We start from the raw sequence: 23938 nt of genomic DNA, 5'->3' as shown, positions 1-23938 counted from the left end.
TGGCTGGTCACGGTCCTGCGGGTCTTCAACCCCTTCCCCTAAAACTAGAGCCACGTTAAGACGGAACGGGAGGGGGAGAGCTGGCCGGGGGGCGGGGGGGGGGGGCGGGTTGCAAGGTTAATTCTGACCACGCACTAACTCCTGCCCGCGGAGGAGAGTCCTGCGGCGCACGGACACGGCTGCTGGGGTCGGGTGTGTGATGCCACCGGCGTCACGACGCGCTGGCGCGAAGCCTGCTCCTTTCGCAAGCCCGCCGGAACGCTCACCGCTATCTTCCAGCATCTGCGGGAGGGGAGACACCTTCACCGGGCGGGGGAGGCGTAAGGCTGGGGGTTACGGGGAGCCACCGGCATCCTCGGCTCGGTTGCGTGAGTCCATCCAGTGGCGGGAGACAGCAGGAACTCCAGTTATTGCTCTCGGGTGGGACGGCTGTATGGCTTCGAGCTCTGAACCGGCGGGACGGCCGTCCCGGCTCCCAGAGAAGGGTTGGAAAAGCTTTTCCTTGTGCACGGCTGCTTTCCCCCTCTCTCTTGGGGTGGGTGGGAGGGAGGAAGGCGCAGCCCTGGCGAGCGGAGGCACTGGTGGTGGTCATGGCTGTAGTCTCTTGGCTCCCCACAGGGTGCTCCAAGAGAGGCAGGGGGCTGCGGGCCACCAGGGCTCTTGACACTTGATGGACCCGGTGTGAGCGAGAGGAGGAAGAGAAAGAGAGGGTTAGTGCCAGAAATACAGGAGCGAGGAGCAGCAGGGAGCAGAGCGGAGCACCGGGGCTCGGTGGCGGCAAGGGGTGACAGCGCGGGACGGAGGAGAGCGCTGGCAGCCTTCCTCCACGGCTGCTGCCGAGGCTGGAGCAGGCAGGAGCTGCAGGGGGCGGCGGGGGGGGCCGAGGGGCAGCTCCACAGCCCACAAGCGAAGCAGGGCTTCATTGCAACGTGCTGTGGAAGGAACTTACCGCGGTCAAGGGGAAAATAGGAGGAGGAACCTGGTGTGCGAACAGAGGGGGAGGGAGGGGAGGGACCGGGGGTCAGAGCTGGGGTTAAAATCTGTTCCAGGCTCCCACTCCTCTGTTTGAGCCACAGCTGGCTCCAAACGCCACATCTCTGCGTGAGTTGGGGGCTTCCTCCGAGCCCGTCATGGCATCTCCGAGCACGAGCCACCACGGCGTGCCATCCAGCGAGCCCCGGGCTACACAAACCCCCCGCCCGGAGCCTGAGCCCACCCTCAGCCACGCCGTTTTCCACACACACCCCCCCCACCGTGGACTGGGCAGCTCCGTCTTGTCCCAAAGCCCAGCACGAAGCCGGGGGGGGGGAAAACCATCCCTCTCTTCTCGCCAAGGCTGTGGGCAACCCCTCTGGCAGGCAGCCCCGCACCGAGACGGCACGGCCCAGGGCCAGCAGTGCCTCGCGGCGGTGGGACGCTGGTGGGATGGATGGGACACACAGCACACAGATGTCTACACAACCGGAGGGTGATGGGCTCCGTGGGCAGAGCTGGTCCATGCAGTGGAGATGAGATGGGTTGCTGGGGCGGATGATGGGGAGAAGAAAGCGCTTTCTTACCAGCTAGCCCTCAGAAAGCGGGGCTAACGTCCAAGGAGGGGGGCAAATCCCATCAGGCTGTGCAGGAAATGGCAAAATCCTGGCAGGCGTCCTCCTGGGGAAGACACCAGAGATTATGCACCTCACTACCCACCGGCGCTGGGTGAGACACGGGGACCACACGGAGCCTGGCACAGCCCTGGAGCGAGCCCTGGGGAGGGGACGGACGAGTGGATGAGACGCGGCCCGGGCTGGAGACGGGGGACAGAAAAATCCCTTCCTCCAGCAAGAGCCAGGGCAGCACCAATTGCCGCTGAGCATCCCTCGCAGCCCCATCCTGCGGGAGGCTATAGGAGCTTCCAGGTAAACCTCACAGAGGCCAACCGCCCTGTTAAACACTGCAACGCCCGCTCTTTTCTGTCTTAAAGGAAGAAAAATAATCATCCAAGCGATTAACTCTTTAAAAATATAGTTTTTATTACGTTGAGTAACAAAGGGAAGGGGCTTAAATAAAAACAGGAAGGAGTTTGGCCCCTGATAACGCCCCCGACACTGCTCCTCACTCCCCGGCACCCCCAGACCCCCTGGGCACGGCCCAGCTGGGCTCGCCCCGAGGCTCCTCCACGGCGGGGGACAAGCCCCGCTGGGGCCATCCCTGCGGGAGAAGCGGGGTGGGAAGGGCAGGGCGGCCTCTCCGGATGCAACACGGGCAACGTCCTAAAGCGCCTGGCCCGTGAGATGGCACGAAGCAAGGGCCATCTGACGCGGTAGGGATTCAGCAGCCTCTGCTGCCGTGCTCTCACCTCGGCTCTTCGCGGAGGGCAAGGGAGAGCCGGTGGCCACAGCGAACAAGCACCGAGATGTTTGTGCGGCCACCAGCCGGGTGAGGCCGGGGCAACCTTGTGCCTCTGCCGGTCCCCCAGCGTGCCCCGAAGCTGCCTGCGGGCTGGCACTGTCTGCTCGAGTGTGCAAAGCACAACGCTGGTGAGTTCACGGGGGACAGGCTGCCCCCCCCCCCCGAAATGTGCTGCCTCCCCCTGAGGTTGACACACAGGCGTCTGACCCACGGAAACCTACCCAGGCAGCTTGACCCAGAACACTGCAAGCCTCTGCCCTGGTGCTAACAAGCCCAACGCTACCTGCGCCGAATTATAAAATGTTCTACATCATAGGAAAAAAAAAAAAAAAATTCAAAAGAAAAAAAAAATCTACAAATTGTGCAAAAATATCCAGCAGCTTTTAATCACATGATTCAAGTATTGCTAACGAGGTCTGTGATTCTCCTCTAGGCATGCTCCAGTGTCGGTGAGGCAGAGCTGCCCAGCCCGGCTCTCCCGTGCCTCCCCAGGGACGGAGCGATGCTCCGGGATGCGCCCCTGGCACACGGGAATGGCTCCGGAGGCGGCGGGGACAGCCCTGGCTCTCACCTGCCGGCCAGAAACGCAAACCCAGAGCACAACGTGAGGTTATCAGAGACCAGCACTCGCTAACTGCTTCCTCTGGGAAGCTCCACCTCAGGATTTCACCCACTTTCCTGTTGCCTTTCGGAGGAGACAGGACATGACCAGGCTTCCCTGGCAAACCAAGGTTCCCAAATCCTACAAGTGTAGCCTTGCCACCCAGCATCTCACGACGAGAGCCGCAGAACGCTGCGTGTTTCTTCTTCCCCGTTAAAAGGGGGGTCCTCCTACTTCGTATCCTTGCTGCAAAACGTTGTCTTCCTGACCGGCCGGGCCAAAACTCAACGAGGTTTTCAACACCCTCTCAGTGACCAGCCAGAAAACAGGATCACCAGCAGCTGGGACCGCTAGCTAGCTTCCACGGCTGCTGGGAGCCAGAGTCCTCCCAGCCCAACAGCCCCAACTTACCAAGGCACAGCAGCTTCTGGAAAAGAAAAGCCGCTCCGGCAGCGGCCGAGGTGAGAACCCGGCCATTAAGAGACAGAACAGCCCTTCCACGTGGGCGCAGGGCAGCAGGACGCGTTCACGGAGATAACGGGGATACCAGGGAACGTACGCTTCCACCAGCCCAGCAGACGAGGCATCACAGCCCAGCTCAGAGTGGGAACCAGCCCCCACCTCCCACCTCAGTATATTCCCGGCAGGAAACACAGCAAAACCCTGGAGCAGACGCTCCGGGCTCAGAGCTCTGGTGGCTCCCCAAGACCTATTTGCTTCCCGGGCGCAGCAGGAACTCCCTGCTTTCTGCACGAGTCTGAGGGTCTTGCATGCTGTTGGGCTCTACCAGTCCAAAGTCCAGATCACAGTGAAACATATAAACAAAAAATAATAAATAAATTTAAAAAAAAAAAAAAATATAAAGGCAACGTATGGCTCGACTGAGTCTTTGGCAGCTCTGCATCGCAGGGCTGTCCCGCCTGAGCTGGGGAGATGTTGGAGGGGAAGGTACCGGCTGGAGCAAGGTGCAGGCACAGCAGGCACTGGGTTACACCACAGCACCGCTAGGGAATGCCTCCTACCATGCTGGTGTCGGTTTTGGCTCCGAAGGAAGGGATTTCGCTCTTCGGACTGGACGGGGTCCCGCCATCTGGCTGGATAAATCCTCTTCTGTCTATCAAACTGGAAAACAGAAGAAGGGAAGAGCGTGGGAGGGGAGAGGAGTTAAGGGAACGAAGGCTGGGCGAAGGCGGGAGCGCACGGGCCGCGGAGAGGGCCGTCCTCGTGGGAGCTGCTAACCAGAGCACGGGCAGGAGCTGCCCATTAGACAAACCACAGACTTATCACACAAGCCACCGAACAGCCTTCGGGCCGTTAGAGCTTTGGGTCACCGCAAACCCAAACGGGAACTGGCGAAAGGCCTTTACGACAGGAAAACAACACGAACGGGGAAAAGAACGGGAGTAGAAACGCTGCTCTCCCCACAACCTCCCAGCAAAGAGCTCGGTTCCCCGAATCTGCAGATTTGCCGTCTCCGAGTGGCAGCACGGGCATTTCGGCAGCCCTGAACCCAACAAAAAACTCGGGGGTACTTCAGAGAGCAGGGCCAGGTGTGCAAGCGTAAAACGCGCTTTGACTCTTGCTGCACAGCCTGGCACCTTCCCCTGCCGCCGCGTTACACCGAGTTCGCACCTCTGAGACGCTCCGCACAAATCCAAATAGGATCCGGTGGAAAAAAAAAAGCCCTGTCTGGAGGATCCCCACATGCCCGAGGACAGGCTGGGAGCCCCACGCCGGCGGCACGGCGCAAGGGGACGCCGGCCTGACTCTGCCCAATTGCACCCTCTTGTGACAAAGCGGCGATAATCCTGCTTCGGGTCCAAAGCTTCCTTAGGCCTGCAGCAAACCGCTCGCCCGCATCCTTGCTTTAACACCAGTTCTGGTTAACTCACGGGTGAGAGCGCTTGGTGGGACGCTACTAAGCATTTCGGGTAACCCCGGCGTTGGTAAAAGCCCGGGCGTCCCCGCTGCCTGGCGCAGCGCTCTGCTGGCTGCTTGCCACGACGCTGGATCCTCAGAGCAGAGGAGGAAAAACACGTGCTAAGACGTACTCGCCACTACCGGCATTTAACCAGCTGCCGCCGAGCTCTTTGGTGCCGTTACCCTGCCCTTATCAAACCTCAGGATGCGTCTTATCTGCCAACTCCACGGAACTATTACAAATGACCCGAACTCATCGCTCCAACGCGGGAGAAGCAACAGTTCTCTCTCTCAGACATTTCTCCAGCCACTCTCTGCGGAGACTGGGAAACTTTCCCCACCAGCACGGGAGCAGACGTGTTTGTGCTGACTCCCCCGAATCCTGATAAACCCGTCCTTTCCCAGGCCCCTCTCGCAGAGCGGGATGCGATTCCCGACGCCGCGGAGGTCGAAGGCTCTTACCTGGGATGGAACGGTCCGCACAGCACCGCGCAGCAGTTTGTGAGGATACTTTTATGGCTGTAGGGATTGGCAAACTCCGAGCCCCTCTTATTTGACCAGGACCCTTTGATCTGAAAGGGAAAGGATAGACGCGGATTAAGATACGAAAGATCTGATAGCAGATAATTAATTACACGGTAACGGACTCGGTTCAAACCCTTGCTCAAGAGGTGGAAGGCTCGTCTTACTGCCGACGTCCTCCCTCCCGTTGCTTTAACAGGCAGCACAGCTGCAGAGAGGCAGCCAGAGGAGAGCAACACGCTGCTCCTGCCTCCGCCAAGGCTCAACCTTGCAGCTAGAAAGCCCCAAAGCTGCGCCCTCCCCGCGCTGCACGGCAGCTTGTCGGCGGCCCCCTCTTCAACACCACCACCCTCCTCCTCCTCCTCCCCTCGTTCTCTGTGAGGCTGCAAGCTCCTGGGTCCCTCCCGGGCTCCTCCGGCCGAGCAAAGAGCGAGGGGATTCCCAGGCCGGGCTGCCACAGGAGGCAACGATTTCATCTGCCCCAACCCCGAGCAGCTGCCACCGGGACTCTGATTTCGAAACCCCGGTCACACCAAGCGTAGGCACACACGCGTGGGCAGATGCTATACCCGGCCTCAGGCCCCTGGCTGCAGCGAACCATTTACCATTACATTTCCTCCTTTTCTTTGGTTTTGTTGGGGTTTTTTTTGTTTTGTTTTTTTTGTTTTTTTTTTTACTTCCTCTCCTCAGTTGCAGCATAAGGCTGGCCAGGCGGGCAACGCAGCCGGAGCGGCAACGGGCCACGTGCTTGGGACCTGGCGCTCCCAGAACCGGGGTGCGACCCTCCATTGGCTTCACTTTACGTGGCCGTGAGCACCTCCGCCAACACCTCCGAACGCAACAGAAAGGTGGACGGGAGAGGGGAGGGGAAAAAAAAAAAAGATGCAAACCTGCCTTCTGCAGAGCTGGAAGCCTCCAGCAAGGATTACAGGTCCTTCTGGCCAGGAGGGTGAATTTAGATTCCAAGGATCAGACAGATCCTGCTTTTCCGTACAATCTGCCCTGCTCAGGGTACTCACTGGGCCCTCGGAGCCTGCCTGCCCCCCACACTTTTTAAGGTACGTCTCATCAGGAGGTGGCTGGGCGTTATTTGCCCGTTAGGCACGAGGAACTGACAGAGACAAAGGGACTTGCCCAGGGTCTCAGAGGAAACCTGTGGTTATGCAGGACGCTGAATTAAGATCACCCGTGTCCCAGGCTAACACCCAAATAAATCTCTGGGGCCGGCCTGCCTTTTTTTTTTTTTTTTTTTTTTTTTTTTTTTTTTAAATCTCGGAACTCCTAATTTTAAGCGAGGCCACATACAGACTGGAAAAAACACGCACGTGACTTTTTCTAACATTTCAGCCTGGCGCTGCCAAGCAACACGTCTTGCACGGTCCCCCCCGCTGCCGCGTGCTGCTTTTCCCCCCCGCCCAGCTACCTGAAACTACAGGCTAAAAAACGCCGTTTTAGGGCACGGGCTGCGCGCTTGGCGGTGGATGATGGCAGGCAGCATGTCCCACCGAGACGCTGCACTGAGGCAGGCAGCCGCGGATCCTCTGGAAGCCTCACCTCCGCTTAGGAAGGACCGGGGCCAGCCCTGCAGAAGGACAAGCGTCCAGGTACTTACGTCTTCGTTCGTCGTCAGGTTGGAGGCCACTAAATAAGTGTGAAAACCTGAGAGGCCCAAAATAGACCAGACTGAGAAAAAACAAATCACCAGCTCCAGCACAGTGGGGAAGGGGAAAAAAAAAAAAAAAAAAAAAAAAAAGTCAAGGAAGTCTCGGGGAACAAAATGATCCTGCAAGGAGAGGACTGATTTGGGAGGTACGTGCTGTGACTACGCATGCTGGGCCACGAAAACATCCCAGCGAGCTTCCCATTCCCCACACCATTCTGCGGGCACCCAGCAAGGCACAGCCTGTTCCAGCCGCTTCCCTTTCCACGTAAACTGGGAAACAAGTTTGTCACCCACTCTCAGTCCCCAGCGGTGAACTAAAGAAAGAATCACAGAATGGTTAGAATTGGAAGGGACCTAAAAGATCATCTGGTTCCACCCCCCTGCCCTGGGCAGGGACACCTCCCACCAGCCCAGGTTGCTCCAAGCCCCGTCCAACCTGGCCTTGAACCCCTCCAGGGATGGGGCAGCCACAGCTTCTCTGGGCAACCTGGGCCAATTAAAGCTCTTCCCAATTTGGGGATGTTCTATCAGCCTACGGATGCCTGTCTGCCCCAACCAGGTAGCTCGGGAACTAAATTAAGTTGTGGAAAGTACCCGAAGGTGACCCTACAAAGAGCTCGCTGCGCTTCTGTTCCACAATTAGCATCGCTGCGCCAGCGCTCGGCAGCCTGAGCCGCCGACGGCGTCAGAAGGATATCTCGCAGGTGTCGTCTTCAGAGTGGCGAGGAATCCATCTCTCTGAGAGCCTGCAAAGCAAAACGGGACAAGGAATGCCGTCCCATCAGGCAGCCCTGCATCTCCAGCCAACGCTTCACCCCCAAGCACGCAGCCACCCCCCGCTGCGGGCCACAGGGATCTGCCCGGCTGCCCAAGAAACATCTACGGTCTGGAACTTTGCCGAAACGTCAGCGTGTAGACACAGCTCCAGGAGATTCAGGGCTGACGGGCAAGTCACCTTCCCCGCCAGGTTAAGGGCGGACGCACCCACCAGCTCTGGTGGGGACAACCCAGTCACCAGCTCCCCCGGTCTCTCTGCAGCCAGGTGCAGGGTGGATCTGGGGTTCCCTGCAGTCTGAGACCCCCTTTATTCGGCGGGGGGGGGCGGAAAACAGGGATAAACCCATCCCACGCTCTGTCCAACAGGAACGGTGACTGGTGCTGCCCCGTGGCCGGCAGCAGGGCACGCGTGGCTGCTCGCGCCCACCGTACTTACGCAGAGTGAGGTGGGTGACGACGCAAGCGAAGATGAAGGCCGTCAGGAAGGAGAGGGAGAGGATGAAGGCGTAGAAGTAGCGATAGTTGCGCTTGCCCACGCAGTTGCCCACCCAGGGGCAGTGGTGATCGAACCTCTCTGAAACAAAAGGGACGTGGTGAGGACTCCTGCCCCCTCGCACCCCGTGACAGAGCAAATTCTGCCGAGCCTGCAAAAACCAGGGGCTCCAAATTGAGCTTCCACCCACCACCCTGAGACCCGCACCTCTTGCGGCACCGCATTAGCGAGAAGTTTCAAGGCGGCCCTGCCGCCTGCTCACATGCCCCTTTTTTTAAGCATCGAAGGCCAAACCTTTCCTCTCGGCAAGCCCTGCACAAATACAAACCTCGTGACCGGTAACATCTACCATTACTAAAACCGAAAGAGAAGAGGGAAAGTTTTTCCAGCACTTCGCAGCGCCGGCTGTGCCTGCGCGCAGCATCGCTGCTCCCTTCCCGCGCGTCAGCTTCCCCCGCCTTCTCGGCGGGGGCAGAAGAACAGTTTTCAAAGTTATAAAGATACGCCTCTCAAACCACAGAAACTGCCTGGGAACCCAGGGCAGGTGCAGCGTATCTGGAGAGACTCCCCACTGCCTTCTAATGAAAGGGCCGCGTTTCAGACCAACCATTCCGCAGGGGACGCCAGCTCAAATAAAACCCGTCGCACACAAAGCGGGCACAAGCCCGCGCCCCCGGCCGGCTCCTCTCCAAACCCTGCCCCAGCCGCGGCTGCTTTCCGGCGAGCTGCGCCAGCGCGAGGAGGCGTCACGGCCACCCACCGCCATCCCCAAACGCAGAACGCTTGGCGATTCCCAAATTTCTTCTCTTCAGCAGAGCCTTGGGGTCCTGCAGCGGGTCGGTGGCTCCTCAGGCTGCCCCGGCAGAGAGCGTAAAGCACAACCTCCGCATCCACACAGAGCAGTCACGCAAGGATTAAAATCTCCATTAAAATGTCCCCAAATCAGATGCCACCCCGCCGCCAGTTCAAGCTGCTGCGGTGCAGCCTGGGAACCCCCCCCTGCCCACCCCCCTCCGCCTGTCCCTGCCCACGGGAAGCCACCAGAGATTTTTCTTCGGGTCTTTGTTCATTCCCTCCTGCCCCGCCACAGTCTGAGGGCGCGGGGAGAGGACACAGAAGAGCTCAACCCGCATCCACGGCGGTGTCTCTGCCAGCCTGGCACCAGCACGGCCACACGCAACACGGAGCCCGCGGCAAACCCTGTGTTCGGTGGGGGCCTCAACCACATTTCATGGCACAGATCTCCCCGAACCTGGGAAAGCAGAGAGACACGGAGTCTTGGACGTGCCGCCCCCTCGCCCCGAGCCACCGCACTTGGTGTTGCTTTCATTTCAAGCGGGAAGAAGAAAAACCGCTCGGCATCTCGCTTTATAATCCTTTACGAGACGCAGAAGCAACCTGTCCAGGAACATAAACCACACGCACACGGGACAGCGGCACCTTTCCTCTCTCCGGGCTTACCGACGCAGTTGTCGCAGACGCTGCAGTGAGAGGTGCGGGGAGGGCGGAACATTTTGCAGGTGTAGCAGTACTTGAGTTTCACCACGTACTTGTTTATGACCACCTCCATGGTGCGGGCCGGCGGGCGGTAGGTAGAGGTGCCCATGCTGTCTGCAAGGACAAGGAGGGACAGTCAAACCCGCGCAGGCGAAACCCAAGCCCCCCCGTATCCGCTCCCTGGCAGGGTAAGGGATCGGCGCGTGCTCTCCTGGTTTTAATCAGAAGCCGAGAGGCAGCTCAGCCGACAGGATTTGTTGCGGGGTGGGCAGCCAGGAACTCCAGTCAGCTCCTCGCAGCATTATTTATGTCCATTCCTTGTCTGGCAACGCTGCTGGGATGCCAGGAGGAAGTAATATCTGCCCAACAATTTGAGAATATAAAGCAATTTATAAATAGCGAGCGTAAAAGCAGCAGAGTTAACGTGCCCAGCGCCACCAACTCATCTCCCCGCGTCTAACGGATCACCACGCAAGGAGAGACAACATCATCTGTTAACGCACGGGTGGTTCCTCCTCTGCTGTAAGCATCCAAGTTACCGAGACGAGGGCAAACCTCCGCAGAAGCAGCCCCGGCCACCCCTAGCACACGACTCGCCGACCCGCAGCCGGAGAGACTCATTCCCAGCACAGCGGGGGAGGACAGCCAGCGGGTCCCGCGTGCTCCAGGCGGATTTCGTTGAAATTTAACACGTGTCTCTCATAAGACAAGAGGATTCCTCCTCCTCAAGGTCGAAACTGGGGATTTTTAGAGACACCGCGAGTTACACCTGCCTGCGCTGGCACTTCGTTATTCACTGGGCACTGGCAGCTGGAGGCCGTTCCTCTGCTCAGCAAAAGCTGGAAAACCTCTGTATCACGTTTGCAGTTTTGGGGGTTATTCCCTTATTTTAGTCACTCTTAAAAGAGCACCTTCCCAACTCCGAGGAAGTCTTGGCAAACGGAGATGTAACAGTGAGCACGTTAAGAGGGTAAGAAGTGGATTATATTAACGGTAACAGCTGGCACATCAGGCAGCATCTGCAGCCAGATTACTGCTTTAAGCACTTATATATAGAAACACGGATAACCGCTCTGAGGATATTTTAAAACCGTATTTTTTCAGTCGGATGTAGAATTACTGCCTTGCAACCATCTTCAGCGGGGCAGATTCAAGCTGTCTCACGTTAGCTTTGCTGAAGCATTTGTGACTACGGGTCACAGCACCAAGGTCCACGGGTGCTGGACGCATACACCTTCTTGGCCGCCACCAGAAGAGCGTGACGTGGCAGTTTTTCGCTGGGGACAAACGTTAGCATACTGTTGGAAACCATCGCAACAAAGGAAACACTGCAGCACAGCAGGCTCAGTGGCGAATCGTAATCTTAAAACGCACTCACGCCTAAGTTAATTACCCTACGTCCTCACCACCCGTATTTTAGGGAAGGCGGCAGAGGGTCAGATTCCTCCGAGTCTGGACAACAATCACCGTTACAGAGCAGCACGCACTCTCGCTCCGTCTTCAAGAGCCTGGCAGCGTGATCCTGACGGGGACTTCGTGCTCCCCCGGCCGCTGGCACACAGTCCTTAACGTGTTTGGGACACGGGTGCCACAAGCTGTCCCTCCCCCGAGCTCTGCACGAGCCGCTGCCCGCTCAGGTGTCGTCCCGAGGGCAGGAACAGACACAGCCACGACCCACCGTACGGGGCTTTGCCTCGGAGAGCGATGGGACGGGATAGAAACAAAAGTCATCTCTGCAGACCCTCTCTCTGAAGCGCTGCCGGCTGTGCTCGAGGAGCTCGTCGCATCTCTTTTACCGGGACTTTTAAGACGTTATCAAGACATATCATTGTCAAGCTCCGCGATTTGATACTCCGGCTTTTTCTCCAGAGACTCACTGAGGCTGAAACGCGTGTCACACACACACACACACGCGCACACACACACGCACTGGACCAAACACAGGAGAGGGTCACAGAAGTCTCACCGATCCGCTTTTCCAGGTCTGCGGCCTCGCTCGGGGTGGCTCTGGGCAGGATACCCGGGTCTCGGAAGCTCGTCTGGAGCAAGCAGCTGATGACGAAGAAGAAGAGGACGGCTGCAATGATGGGGATGGCCAAGGTGAGGTGACTGGCAAGGAAGGGGCAGCTGTTAAAAGAAAAGGGAAAAAAAACACATCGTTACCAACCACCGCTACAGAACCGGCTATCGGCGGCGACGTTACACACTACGGATTATCACGGGGGGGTGGGCTGGAGCACCTCTGCTTTGCAGAGACCTCTGGAACAGCAAGAGCCAGCCCAGGAAACACTGGAGTAGCACTGGGAAGACAGGGTCTTTGGCACCAAGGTGGCAGTACAAGCCCCTCTGCACAAGCTCTTCGCCCTTCTGAAGTCCCAGAATCCCGTTTCAAAAACCTGGCAGCTGCCCCAAAGCTCGGTCACCTTCTACAACAGCGGCATCGAGAACACGCGGAGAAACACCCCAAGCTAAGCAGGAATCAACACCCACGTGAACGCGATCCCATTCGGTCCAATACCAGAAGCCGAGAGGGCACTTGGCTTCCATTCAAGGCAGCTTTGATGTCTCCGGATGACCCGCGTGCCCTTCACAGTGTGCCAGATGTTTGGCCAGCGATGCCTTCCAGCATCGACGCTGCCAGGACAAGCCATCGGGCACCTCGGCAGACGATGCCCGCTCCAGGGCTTGCGGCGCTACAACCCGGGGGTGTTTTATCACGGATGGGGACCGGCGCGATGGCACCCCACATCAGGGCAGCTCCGTTATTGGCAGCACGATGGGTGAAGGCTGCCGAGGAACACGGATCTTTGCACGGCGCGGTGTCGGAGCCCCCCCTCCCGTCCCTTTCTCCGCGGGGGGATTTGCTATTATAAGCACCGATAAGTCGAGCGCAGACAGGGAAGCTGCTTGAGCCCCAATGTCTGCGGGCAGCGCTAAGTCTCAGTAACGCCGCGAGGCAGTTTGAGAGGATTAAGCAACTTTTGTTTCAACTCCCGGAGCTCAGCTGTCCAGAACAAAGCAGCCACCGAGCCCCTCGGTCGGACAGAAAGGTCTCCGAAATGAGAGATGCGAGCTTCTCGCCACCCCTTTTCTGGGAGAATCTCTGGACCCCGCTTTCCCCCCGCCAGGCGACAAGAAATCACGTTAAAAAACGTGAAGCGCAGTGCAGACCCAGGCAAGATGTATTTGCTCTGTATCTAGCAAACGGTAACCCCTGCGACAGGAGCACACGGCTAAAATAACAACGCAGAAAGCCCCAGGGCATCTTCCACCAAGAAAAGCGTGACTAGGCAAGGAGGGAGGGGGGAGCAGATGTCCTCTGCTTGGCCCCGCACAGAGCGGTGACTGCGCCAGCGCTGCCCGTTAGTTTCAGACGCAGCAGAGAAAGCTGTCGGAGGGGCAGAGGCGGCACGAAGAAAGGAGTTTTTCGCATGGGGGATGCCGTTACTGCCTCCTGCAGCGGCCTGCCTGCCCCTTCCAGCTCATCCGACGTCTCAGAACCTCTAATCCGAGCAAATACCTTCATCTCCCCCCGCCTGCAGGCTTGGGCAGCTTTACTCGGAGACTCGCAGGGATAACGCCGTGATCCGAAGGCAGGCGTGACCCCCCCAGCCCCAGCTTCATACAGCGGCAGGAAAAACAAGCTCCCTTCCCTCCCCGGGCAGGATCGGGGAGGCAGGAGAGCAGAAGGTCTCAGAGGTGTCGGTAACCAACGGTGCTCCATCCCCGGCTCCTCCATGTAACGGGGTGCTCCTGGCTCTCCCCTCCCTCGGGGCGCAGGAGAGGGATGGCTTTCCTAAAGCGGAGGGGACGGGGAGCGATGCAGCCCCCTCTTCCCCAGGCACCCCTGCACAGTGGGGGCAGAGCTCCAGCGCAGACCCTCCAGGTGGGACCCCAAAGAGTTTCACCCTTTATCAAGGACCTTTCACCGAAACGCTGCTCCTGCTGCCTCTGCGGACCAAGACCACCGGTCCTGGGGCGGGGGGGGTGCCTCCTGACTGCGATCCTGGACCAGTTCTCCCCTCTGTAGCAGGAGGGGAGACTGGGAATATCTTCAGAGACCAGGAGGAGATCCTGGGGGGGGATCTTTAGAGAGCGGGAGGAGATCCTGGAGGGGGATCTTTAGAGAGCGGGAGGAGATCCTGGAGGGGGATCTTTAGAGAGCGGGAGGAGATCCTGGTGGGATGTTAAACCTCTTCCCCAGACCAGACTGGGCAAAAAAGGTCCAAGGCCACCCCCGTCTCCCCACCACCACCCCCGCGAAGAGGGACGGGCCATGGGGGAGCCGTGGCTGCCTGCAAAGCGGGTCTGGGGGCTGTGCAGGGGGGGGAATGGCGGGGAGAAGGAAGGGATATGGGGGCTCCCATGGAGGAATTAGAAAGAGATGCCCCCCCCCCCCCCCAGCCCACCCCCCCTCCCACCACGAGGGCGTGGGTGGGATAACAGCTAACCAACGGCACCCCCCCCCCCCGGAAAGGCTTAAAGGAGGATGGGGGGCACGGGACGGGGGCTGCTCAGAGACCCCACACTGCTTCACCCCAGCAGGGGAGGGGGCCCGATCCCGGGAAAGGGGGCCCTATCCCAGGAAAGGGGGTAGCCGATACCGGGAAGCGGGGGGGGGAAGACGGGGACACCGGCGGGACCCCCAGCAGAGGAAGGGGGGGACCCCGCGACAACGCAGCCCCCCCGGCCGTGCCGAGAGCCCCCATCCCGTTATCCCGCACTCACTCGAAGGCGAAGAAGAGCCCGCTGGTGGCCAGGATGAGGCCGAGGGTGAGGGCGAAGACTCCGCTGTGCCGGGCCAGCATGAGGCGGCCGCCGCAGTAGAACCGGTTGCGGCCGGGGAAAACCTCCCACTTCCGCCGGGGCCGGCGGGCGGCACCGGACCGCTCCAGGCCGGCGGCTGGCGGGGGCGAGGAAGCGACGGTGCCGGTAGCCGGCCCCGCTACCCCCGGCGGGATCTGCCGGTACTCGCACTCCTTCATGGCGCCGCAGCGCCCGCCCCGCCCCGCCCCGCCCCGCAGCGCCCCCTGCCGGCCGCGCCGGGGGCAGCCCCGCCCCGCTACCGGGAGGGGACAAGGGCGGGGGGGTCGGACCGGGAAACTCTCCGTGGTTACCGGGGGCAGGGGGAGGGATGCGGGGGAGCGGACACAGCGCCCCTGCCCCCGGCCCGCAACCAGGCGAGGTCACCGGAGGAGCGGCCGGAGGAGCGGCGCGCCCCGGTCGGCCCCGAGGTGTGGGGAGAGAAGGAACCGGGGGGGGGGGGGTGGGGCATGTCTCAGTGGCACCGAGGGGGCCCCACCCGCACTGGGGGGGTCCCAGCGGCACCGGGAGGGTCCCAGTGGCACCGCGGGGGGGTCCCAGCAGCACCGGTAGGGTCCCCCTGGGGGAGGGTCCCAGTGGCACCGGGGAGGTCCCAGCGGCACTGGGAGGGGGGGGTCCCAGCGGCTCATACAAGGCGGCAGACCCCCCCCCTGCGCCCATCAAGGGCACTTCCCGGAGATTTCCGGGAAGCTGGCGGACACGGATCCGTGCCATAAATACCGGCTCGGTGGCAGTAGGTCCCCCAGAGGACAGAGGAACCAAGAGGTATTCCCCATCCCAGGCAGCTTACGGGAATTTTGGCCATCAGGAATGACAGCAGAGAGGGGGCAGGACGCTGTAGCATCAGCAAAGAACACGGACACGGCCAGGCAGCGACAGCTCGGTACATAACTGAGGACTGATGCCTTCATTACACCCAACAGCATCCTTACAGGTACATCAAGCTTTTTAGCAAAAGCGGGTTTCAGTTCTGAGCAGCGCTGCTGCCCCACGACCCGCCTGCACCAACACACCCCCCCGGCTACGTCCATGGCAAGAAGTTGCAGTGCAGGATCAGTCCCAGCAGCCAGAAGGAGAGGAAGAATCCGAGGATGCATTTGCCAAGGGGGGTGATTAATCTGCAGTTCAGCAGCAGCCTCACAACGGGGTTTTCAGGAGTCCTCTTCCCGCAGGAACCAGATTGACCTCGAAGAGATTGCTTGGAGCGAGGTGCCGCAGTTTGGTGATCGGTCCCTTCGCTCCAGAGCAAAGGTTCGCGTTCTTGAAGGAGGTGAGCGGAAAACCAGTACAGGATGGGAGAGGAGGAGCCAAGGAAGCGGGTCAGCACCTGAAGACGACAGGCAGAGCCAAAAATCACATAAGCTGCAGGTCTCTGACTGTCACCGACCCTCATCCTGAGGACAGAAGGAGCCATCCATCTGCCTCAGACGGGCTGCTGAGAAAGGGGACCGAAATACGGCCCCAGTTCCCGGTGCTGGAGTTTATTCCATTGAAACGAAACTCCCCTCAGCTCAACCCGCTTCATTCATTAAGACATCTGTGTAAGCCATCAAGCGGTCCCCAGGTTTTGGACAAACACGGTAACTAATTGTCACCATCCCACTGAAACCCTTGTCACCACCCAGCTCAGGAGCTGGGATGGGGCAGCAGCTTCAGGGGAGATTTGAATCTCACTCTTCAATTATTTTTTCACTGGAACCCCCAACCTTTAGTGCCACCAGCTGTGTCCTAAATAGACCTTCACACACTTTCTAGGGACGGGTGACAGGCTCTGGATCCTTCCATTGCCATCCATTAAGCTCAGACAACATGACAACGACCCAGTATCCTTGTCCCCAAACCGCCGGCTCGCAGTGCTCGGCAAACCTGGCCTTAAGCCCACATCAAACGTCACCAACACCAGCTGGACCCTTTGATCCATGTCCCGGTGTCCTCATCACACCGAGCCCCTGGGAAAATCTCTTTGGGAGATTCCTCTGGCAGAGCAGAGGGATTAAGCGGCTTTGGGAACTCTCGGTGGAAGCAGCTCCCAAAGAGGAAAAGCAAAGCTTTTGGTTTGCGTTGCCCTGCAGCTGGGCCAGCTCCAGGCTGTGACTGTCACTGCCTCGGCCACCACGCCGCGCTCCCCTGAAGAAATCGCTCCTGCGCGTTGCTGTGAAGGTCCTACCTGCACGTGCATGCAGAAGAATCCAAACGCCAGCAGGACCGTGGCATGGACCACGTACACGAAGACAGCGGGGCAGCAAAACCCAGCGCTTGGTTTACCTCCTTCTTCACTCTTTCTTCTCTCTAGACCAAGAGTTAGGCAGTGCCGGGGGTTTGCAATGATGTAGGTCCAGGCAGCCCACGAGCCCAGAAGCGTGATAGGCAAAGCAAGCAAGAAATTTGGTATCTGTCTGAGCTCAAAATACCTTAGAAAACCCACATTCCAGTAAGCGTCTTGAATATAGGAATAGACCACGGGGAATCGCTGGGAGCACCAAGGGGGTTTGTCCCCATCGGTGGCCACCAGACGATAGCCCTTGTCCAGCGCCAGCTGCAGCAGCGGTTTGGGGATGGTCGGCTCCAGGCCGGTGCCAGCACCACAGAACCTCACGTAGGCGTAATACTGAAATAAAGCAAAAGGCAGAAAAATCCCAGCGCACACCAGAACCGCTGAAGATGCCAGGCTGAGGAGCTGCTTCCACAACGGAGGGAGCTTCCTTACCGGCCCTGAAACCCCCTGGAGCTGAAGGGCAAAGCATTTACCGCGGGAGTAGAGAAAGAAGCCGGCATTAATAAGCCCGTTGGCACGCACCCCAGAAGCGAGGGAGAAGAGCAGCCCGCTGAGCCAGCTCTGCCCCTTCTCCAGTTGCCACATGGCACTGAACGCCAGGAAGGCAAACGTGCTCTCTGAGTAAGCAGCTGCCATAAATACGTTGGCAGGGCTGAGCGAAAAGAGAAGGGCAGCAAGGAAAGCCAGCCTGCGACACCGCAGCACCGCGCAGCCCAGTTTATACAGGGCAGCGGCTGCCAGGATAGAAAAAAGGGAATTAAGAAGTACGGCTGATAGCAGGAGGCGGCTCCGCAACCGCAGCAGCCGCTGCAAGGGCCACAGAGCACCCTCGGCCAGGGCACGCAGGGCCAGGGGGTACAGCGGGAAGAAGGCGCAGTTGTGCTCGTACAGGTAACCCCGCTCGGCGATGAAGAGGAAATGCTCCGCATCCCAGCGCGAGAGGCCTCCCAGCAGCTGCTCCAAGAGCAGGTCCCACAGGCCAGGCTCCGGCAGGCGAGGGGGAGAGAAGGCGTCTGCGGCGTGATCCGGGATCAGGAGGTTAAACAGAGCCTGGAAAAAAACAGAAAAAGGGGATTGAAGTCCAGCAGAGATCCTCTTGTACCTTACCGAAAGCACCGAGCAGGAGGAGGACTCCTGGGTTTCACAGGAGGGGACAGGAGCAGCACAGAAGCCAGGCTGAGGGACTGTGAAAAGGTGCGAACACGGTCTTTTGGGGTATTTACACCCGAACTGAATAAAGCTCTGGACCGCATCCAGCATGAATCCCCACGGAACTGGACAGGGAAAGGCTGCTCAGCCCCGTGCTCAGGCACGTCTAACCGCATACGCTGACGCTGGGTGCCTCTGCAGCACTGGTGAGCCTCCGCTTCTACTCGGTTTGGCATTACTGTCCCAGCTGACGTACAAGGGAGAGGAAACAGAACGAGAGAAAAAACATTTTCCCAGAGCAAACCGATGCAGGAGACAGCGGCCGATTCCCAGGCCCCCTCTCTAGTCTCTACATCACTCCATCACCTCTGCAACTCGGCAGGCGACCGAGTTCTCTTTCTGGAGAGGAGCAAGCAGAACGCACACACCTCTCTCTCCGTGAGCTTGTGGTGCTGGCCACGTTTTAAAAGGTGAGAGAAAAACACAGAGAGCTCCTGAGATAGGAGGTACGCAACTTAACGCGTTGTAATGTAATTCCAAATGAAAATATGTTTAGACAAAAAACCCCAGAAGGTAAACTGCGTAGCTTAACTACACGTAGATTGGGATGAGTCCCCTGCAATAAGTTCAGTGTTGCCAGAGAAAAGTCCATGCTGAACAAATTGGGACTAAAAGACACAGAAAGCCGCCGTTCTACCACGAAGCACGCATCTGGTCTAACCAGGCCCCTGGCATTCCTAACACGGAGTCTTTCATCTCGGCTGATGGTTCCGCTCAGCCCTACCCAGTGGTGACCGGGGCTGCCGCAATCTGCCAGCTGGCTGGTGGCCTGCCGCTGAAGAGCTTTCTCAGGCTGATTTTGTTCCAGGAGGGCCGTGGCCACAGCCAGGCTCTCTGCTGGCTGTCTCGGTACGCGCAGGTGGGACGGAGTGAGCATCCGAGCTCTCCCCACGCTCGGAGAAGGACGGCTCTGGGCGTGAGACTCGGGTGGAATGTGCAGGAGGAGATTATTGTTCCCTTTCTGTGGATAAACTGAGGCTTCAGCCTCTCGTGCTGCCGAACCTCTTGCAACAGCGGCGTGAAAACACAGCGAGTTACAAGGAATTTTATGTAATTTTACTTTACAGCAACCTGCCTCCCTGGATGCAGCTGGTTCTCCAAAGAAGATGATTTCCCACTCAAGCAGAACCAGCTCGCCCCCGGTGCACGAGGCAGTACCGAAGAGAGAAGCCTCGGAGCAGCAAACGAGAGACGTCGCAGCATTTTTTGGCTGAGGAAGAGGGGACTTGCCTGCAGCAGAAGCGTCAGGGCCCTGCAGCACACCGCAAACCACACGACCTCTCGGAGGCGGGGGTCTTGCCTGCTCACCAGCTCCATTCTGAGCTTGAAAGTTGCCTCAAGTAGGTCACTGATGCCAGGGAAATTCTCCCTCCGGTTCTCTGGAAACCTGAATTGATAAACAGAGAGGACAGACGCAGAAAGGTATTTCTGGCTTCAGCCATGTTTGTAAATTATGCGCTTTTATTTACTACCAGGCACTTCAAAGGGCTGCAAATCTCTATGAAGAAGTCACTTATGAAAGAGATCACAGATAGGGGAGATGACGCGGAAGACCTCTTTGATATTGTTCCTATTAAAAAAAATAATTTCCCTGACTTCTTAACCTTGGCCAGGATGCAGAGGGAGAGAGGTTGTAACGCGTCCTCTCAGCCCATTTCTTACCGGGCCAGTGTAAATACCAGAAGCAGACAGGCTCAGCAGCCGCCTCAGCAGAAACACCAGCGGCTCCGCCAAGCATCTACGCACACGTTCGAGTTCCAATGCGCTGAATGGAATTTAAACCTTTTTTTTTTTTTTTTTCTGGAACGGAGACAGAATGAAAATGCGGACTCTGAGCATAACACCCGTGTAAGCAGTTTGCTGACCAGGGCTCACAGCCGGCTGTGCGCTGCCGGGCATGTTCCCTCCTCTCTCCCGCTCTCTGCCTGGTGTTTGCCCCTGGGAAGCCGAGAGCGGCTTTTCTCCGGAATGCCTCCACGGCACCGACCCCACAAGCTCCGTCAGAGCAAGGCTGAGGTGCCTTCTCAGACACGCAGGCGTCCCCTCACCCCTTCTACCGATCAGAGGCAGCACCTCCAGGATGTGACACTCGCACCATTTCCCCCTCCATCGCCACCTGCAATTTTCCAACATTTTGGCAGGGGGTCCCGGTCCGCAGAGCGAGGGCATCGCTGCAAACTGCGCACGCTGAGGTGGCTCTCCTCCACCTCGTCCCTGCAAACCCCACCAGCGAGGCTTAACCCGCTTTGCGGAGTCTCGCTGCTTTCCCTGCCGCGTATATTCCGGGTTGACGTTCCGGGAGCAGCGAGGAGAACGCCTGGCCCAGCGCCACGAACGGCAGGCGCTATCGGTTACGCCGCTTTTTAAGATAACGCATTTCTTCCGTTGGTTCCCCCGCCGCCAACCGCCTTGCAGTCTGCGAAACAGAAGACCCGCAGCTCTCGCTGGGTTCCGGCGACACCACATCCTGCACCCTCTCCCACCTGCCAGCTTTCTGACCCAGCGCCTTCCAGCGCCATAAAGATTCCCCAAACCCATCACTCCATGATCTAAAAACACGCTGAGGTTTTCCTATTCCCATTTTACCGACGGAGAAAAAAAACTCAGCAGGTTAAAAACGGCAGGAGAGAGCAGAAAGCAAGCAGTCAGCAAAGCAAAAAACCAAGATCCAAATACACTCCTTTAGAATTCCAGTCCCCAACCACAGGATTACGCTTTTTATTTAACCACGTACAAAAGTTTTGGGTTTGCTCATTTTCTTCTCTTGCTCCAGAGCATTCGCAGCTACAAAGCGACTCGTGGGAGACACATTCTCCTGAATCACGAAGCTGCGGCGTTAAGAGAGGGGCTACTTCAGCCCAGCTGTAAATTCTACTAACGCGCCTTCACAGCTGCAAATCCTACTAAAGCTCAGCGGCAAAAAATTGCCCCGGCGCTTTAAATATTTTTTTAAAAAGCTGAGAAAAACGCCTCGCATGAACGTGCCAAGGAGGCTCAAAAGCAAAGAGCTTTAAAAAGCCCGTTCCCGTCACGACGCAGCACACCTTGTCACGGAAAGCTGCAGCCCACGACGGCCGCTCCGGCGGAGAACACGGCATCGGGAGCTGGGACGTCTCTACCCCGAAAAGCGCCGCGTGAAAGAGCACCTGCACGGACGGAAAAAGGACAGGAAAAGGCAGAAGCGGGTTAAAAATATTTCAGTAGAGAAAGACACGCGAAGTCTTAAATTAATCTTAAAGGCGTTCGGCGTTTCCCTCCGCTCTCCGACGCGAAGCGCGTTTTGCTCACTCTGGAAACCGCGCTGAAAAAAAAGGATGTGAATATGAACAAAATAGACGCGGGGTAAATTACGATGTAAATGAAAATATGAACTCAGCAAGTTCCGTACAGCTGCAGTGGGGACCGATGGCCACCCGGTGGCAGCAGCCACTCGCCACAAAGCCCGGCAACCAGCTCCTGCCTGGGCCACAGGATTCCTATCGGGAAACCCGCTCCAGCCTGCACCCCAGGAATGCTTGGAGAGAGGTTTGGGCACCTCTTGGTGCTTCTCCAACCTGCTGTTAAGAGTCGGGAGGTTCTCCAGAATTATTTAAACCCCCGTTCTACCCAGGGCGCCAAAGAAATAAAAGGGGATTTTTGGCAATCCTGTTTTCCCAGTGCTGTTTCCGTGAGCCTTGGGGAGCTTTCGGCCTCGTGGCCGCTTTCGCTCCGGCTGCGGTGTCCGGATGGAAGCGGGGATGTGGGAACTTTTGTGGGAACGAAACCTGGCCCAGTTTGCGCGAACTTAAGGCGTCCCGTCCATCCTGGGAGGAGGGAGCCGGCGGGAGCTGGGGGTGTCCGGATGGGACACGGCAAGGAGCCAGGGGCGATGGATGGCCAACCGCCGGAATCCCGCTCTGCCGAGGGCACCCACGCTCCCCACGAGGGACCGAGTCCTGCCGCGGCCTCGCGCTCCCGTTGTGCCACGTCCTTCGGCGGCTCAGCGGCCATGGGGGGAGGCAGGGCCCGTTCCCCCGGCGTCAAGAGCCAGGATTTGTGGGACCCAGCCGGGGTCGAAGCGCTTAATAGGGGTATTTCCAAGATGAGGGACAATTACCGCCTGTGCGTTCGTTAACGGGTTGACACCCCAGGCCGCATGGAGCAGCCCGCGGTGGGGGGGGGACTCGCCCCGGCTCCCGGCCGCCATCACCAGGCCTCGGCCCCGCGGTAGCGGCCCGCGGTCCCCGCTCCCCGCCAGCGGGACCGAGCCTCCGAGGTCCGGCCCGTCCCCGCCGGGGCCCACCGCCGCCCCCCGTGACCTCTGCCCGGTGGGACCCCCCGGTTCGGCGCCCCCCGGGGCGGTTCGACCCCCCCCCCGGCCTCACGACGGGGGGACACCGGGGCCTACCCGGACACCCCCGCCCCGGTCCCCTCATGGCCGCCCGGGGGTGGGGGTGTCTCTGCGGGGGGCGGGGCCCCCACCCGAGCAAAGCGGGGGGGGGGGGGGGGGGGGGAGAGGGGGGAGGGGCGTGTCACCGCCCCTCCCCCACCCCCCGCGGCGCGCGCGCGCGGCCCGGCCCCGCCCCCACCTGAGCGCCCGGCGCGCGGATCCCGCGCCGGCTCCATCCCGCCGTCAGCGCTTCCGGCCACGCCTCTTCCGGGGCTGCGCGCGCCGCCGCGTCACGTGTGCGGCGGTAGTTGGGAAGGGGGGAGGAAGGGGCGGGCGGCGCCATCTTTGTTAAGGGCGGGCGGAGGCGCCGGTGGCCCCGCGGCCCGTGGGTCTAACTCTCCGCCAAGGCCGTGGCGCCGGGCAGCCACCGGGCAGGCAGGGCCAGAGGGAACGGGGCGGAGCAGGCGGGGCCCTGCTCCACCCGAGGCATCGCTCCCGGGGGTGCGCCAACACCCAGCTCAAAGGGAGCCGCCACACGGCAGGGCCCAACCGCGGCTCGTGCCAAAACACATTAAGCGACATCACGTTAACAATAGCCGGGTAATAAGCGCATGTTATTATATTAATTACTTACTCTTACAAGAGGGTGGGCAGGTTTCGCTCAAGATCCCGTCCGCATGATGACGGAGGTGTTGGGTTTTACCGTGGCCCCGGCCCAGCTCACACCACGCTGGGCCACAGCCGTCAGGGCCCTGGCAGCACCCTCAGGGCTCCCTCCTGCCGCTGGCACAGCACCAGCAACAACTCTTTGGGCTTAAAACCGACATGCCGCAGCACAGGCCTGACCATATCTACTGCAGCGACGACGGAGAAACCATCACTGCCCACCGAGACCCCAAGGGGGACCCCCAAGTGCCTTTAAACAGGGCTCTGGCTTGGGAAAGAGTCAAGTTTTTCCCCTTGCTGGTAAAAATGGGAATCAGCAGAGTAGCGCAGGTCAGAGAGAGGTGTTTTATAGAATGCCTGCAGAAATGGAAAGCTTTGCGTACGAATCAGGTCAAAGCATCGCGGGTAATGGTTTTAAACTGGAAGAGGGGAGATTTAGATGAGATATTGGGAAGAAATTCTTGGCTGTGAGGGTGGTGAGCCCCTGGCCCAGGTTGCCCAGAGAAGCTGTGGCTGCCCCATCCCTGGAGGGGTTCAAGGCCAGGTTGGCCGGGGCTTGGAGCAACCTGGGCTGGTGGGAGGTGTCCCTGCCCAGGGCAGGGGGGTGGCACTGGGTGGGCTTTAAGGTCCCTTCCAGCCCAAACCATTCTGTGATTTGCATTCTGGGCAGCCAAGTCGAGTTTGCAATCAGGTGGGGCTCTCAAAATAGTCCCCCATTGCAAACTGTG

At 59.2% G+C, this 23938-nt stretch overlaps 2 protein-coding genes across 15 annotated transcripts; both read right to left on the bottom strand.

Annotated features, from left to right (window-relative positions):
• Positions 1–544: 544 nt before the first annotated feature.
• ZDHHC18 (zinc finger DHHC-type palmitoyltransferase 18) lies at positions 545–14868 on the bottom strand. 7 transcript variants are annotated; one of them, XR_008469726.1, is made up of 10 exons: positions 14596–14868; positions 11834–11994; positions 9832–9981; positions 8314–8451; positions 7798–7846; positions 7050–7152; positions 5378–5487; positions 4018–4117; positions 1560–1653; positions 545–666 (listed from the first exon to the last, which is right to left on the bottom strand). XR_008469726.1 is itself a non-coding variant. In XM_054223551.1 (9 exons), exons 1-9 carry the CDS (start codon positions 14850–14852, stop codon positions 1612–1614), a joined length of 1110 nt encoding a protein of 369 aa, XP_054079526.1. In that variant the 5' UTR covers positions 14853–14868; the 3' UTR covers positions 1468–1611. The 7 variants fall into 7 exon arrangements, 4 of the variants coding, with proteins under 4 accessions (XP_054079526.1, XP_054079524.1, XP_054079525.1 ...); XM_054223551.1 differs by lacking the exon at positions 545–666 and having other exon boundaries at positions 1468–1653; XM_054223549.1 differs by lacking the exons at positions 545–666; positions 1560–1653 and adding an exon at positions 1991–3778.
• Positions 14869–15571: 703 nt separating this feature from the next.
• PIGV (phosphatidylinositol glycan anchor biosynthesis class V) lies at positions 15572–23286 on the bottom strand. Of its 8 annotated transcripts, none has more exons than XM_054223543.1 (5): positions 23179–23286; positions 21218–21321; positions 19406–19562; positions 16859–18016; positions 15572–16018 (listed from the first exon to the last, which is right to left on the bottom strand). In XM_054223543.1, the coding sequence occupies exons 2-5, from the start codon at positions 21271–21273 to the stop codon at positions 15713–15715; spliced, it is 1677 nt and encodes a 558-aa protein (XP_054079518.1). In that variant the 5' UTR covers positions 21274–21321; positions 23179–23286; the 3' UTR covers positions 15572–15712. The 8 variants fall into 8 exon arrangements, with proteins under 8 accessions (XP_054079518.1, XP_054079515.1, XP_054079517.1 ...); XM_054223540.1 differs by lacking the exon at positions 23179–23286 and adding an exon at positions 22744–22902; XM_054223542.1 differs by lacking the exon at positions 23179–23286 and adding an exon at positions 22744–22902 and having other exon boundaries at positions 19484–19562.
• Positions 23287–23938: the final 652 nt, after the last annotated feature.

This window comes from Rissa tridactyla, chromosome 18, assembly GCF_028500815.1.
Source record: "Rissa tridactyla isolate bRisTri1 chromosome 18, bRisTri1.patW.cur.20221130, whole genome shotgun sequence".
Lineage (NCBI taxonomy): Eukaryota > Metazoa > Chordata > Aves > Charadriiformes > Laridae > Rissa > Rissa tridactyla.
Note: the sequence above shows the minus strand (reverse complement) of the source record. Positions and strands in the feature narration are given on the sequence as shown.

Excerpts from the sequence above, each read along its gene's own strand:
- ZDHHC18 (XM_054223549.1), bottom strand. The coding sequence starts at position 14,852 with ATGAAGGAGTGCGAGTACCGGCAGATCCCGCCGGGGGTAGCGGGGCCG. Across the intron at positions 8,452-9,831 it reads CGTCTGCGACAACTGCGTCG|AGAGGTTCGATCACCACTGC; the intron begins GTAAGCCCGGAG and ends CTTTTGTTTCAG. Across the intron at positions 7,847-8,313 it reads CGTCACCCACCTCACTCTGC|GCTCTCAGAGAGATGGATTC; the intron begins GTAAGTACGGTG and ends TTTGCTTTGCAG.
- PIGV (XM_054223540.1), bottom strand. The coding sequence starts at position 22,887 with ATGGCGCCGCCCGCCCCTTCCTCCCCCCTTCCCAACTACCGCCGCACA. Across the intron at positions 19,563-21,217 it reads GCAGCTTTCCGTGACAAGGT|GTTTCCAGAGAACCGGAGGG; the intron begins GTGCTGCGTCGT and ends TTATCAATTCAG. Across the intron at positions 16,019-16,858 it reads TCTTCTGCATGCACGTGCAG|GTGCTGACCCGCTTCCTTGG; the intron begins GTAGGACCTTCA and ends TGTCGTCTTCAG.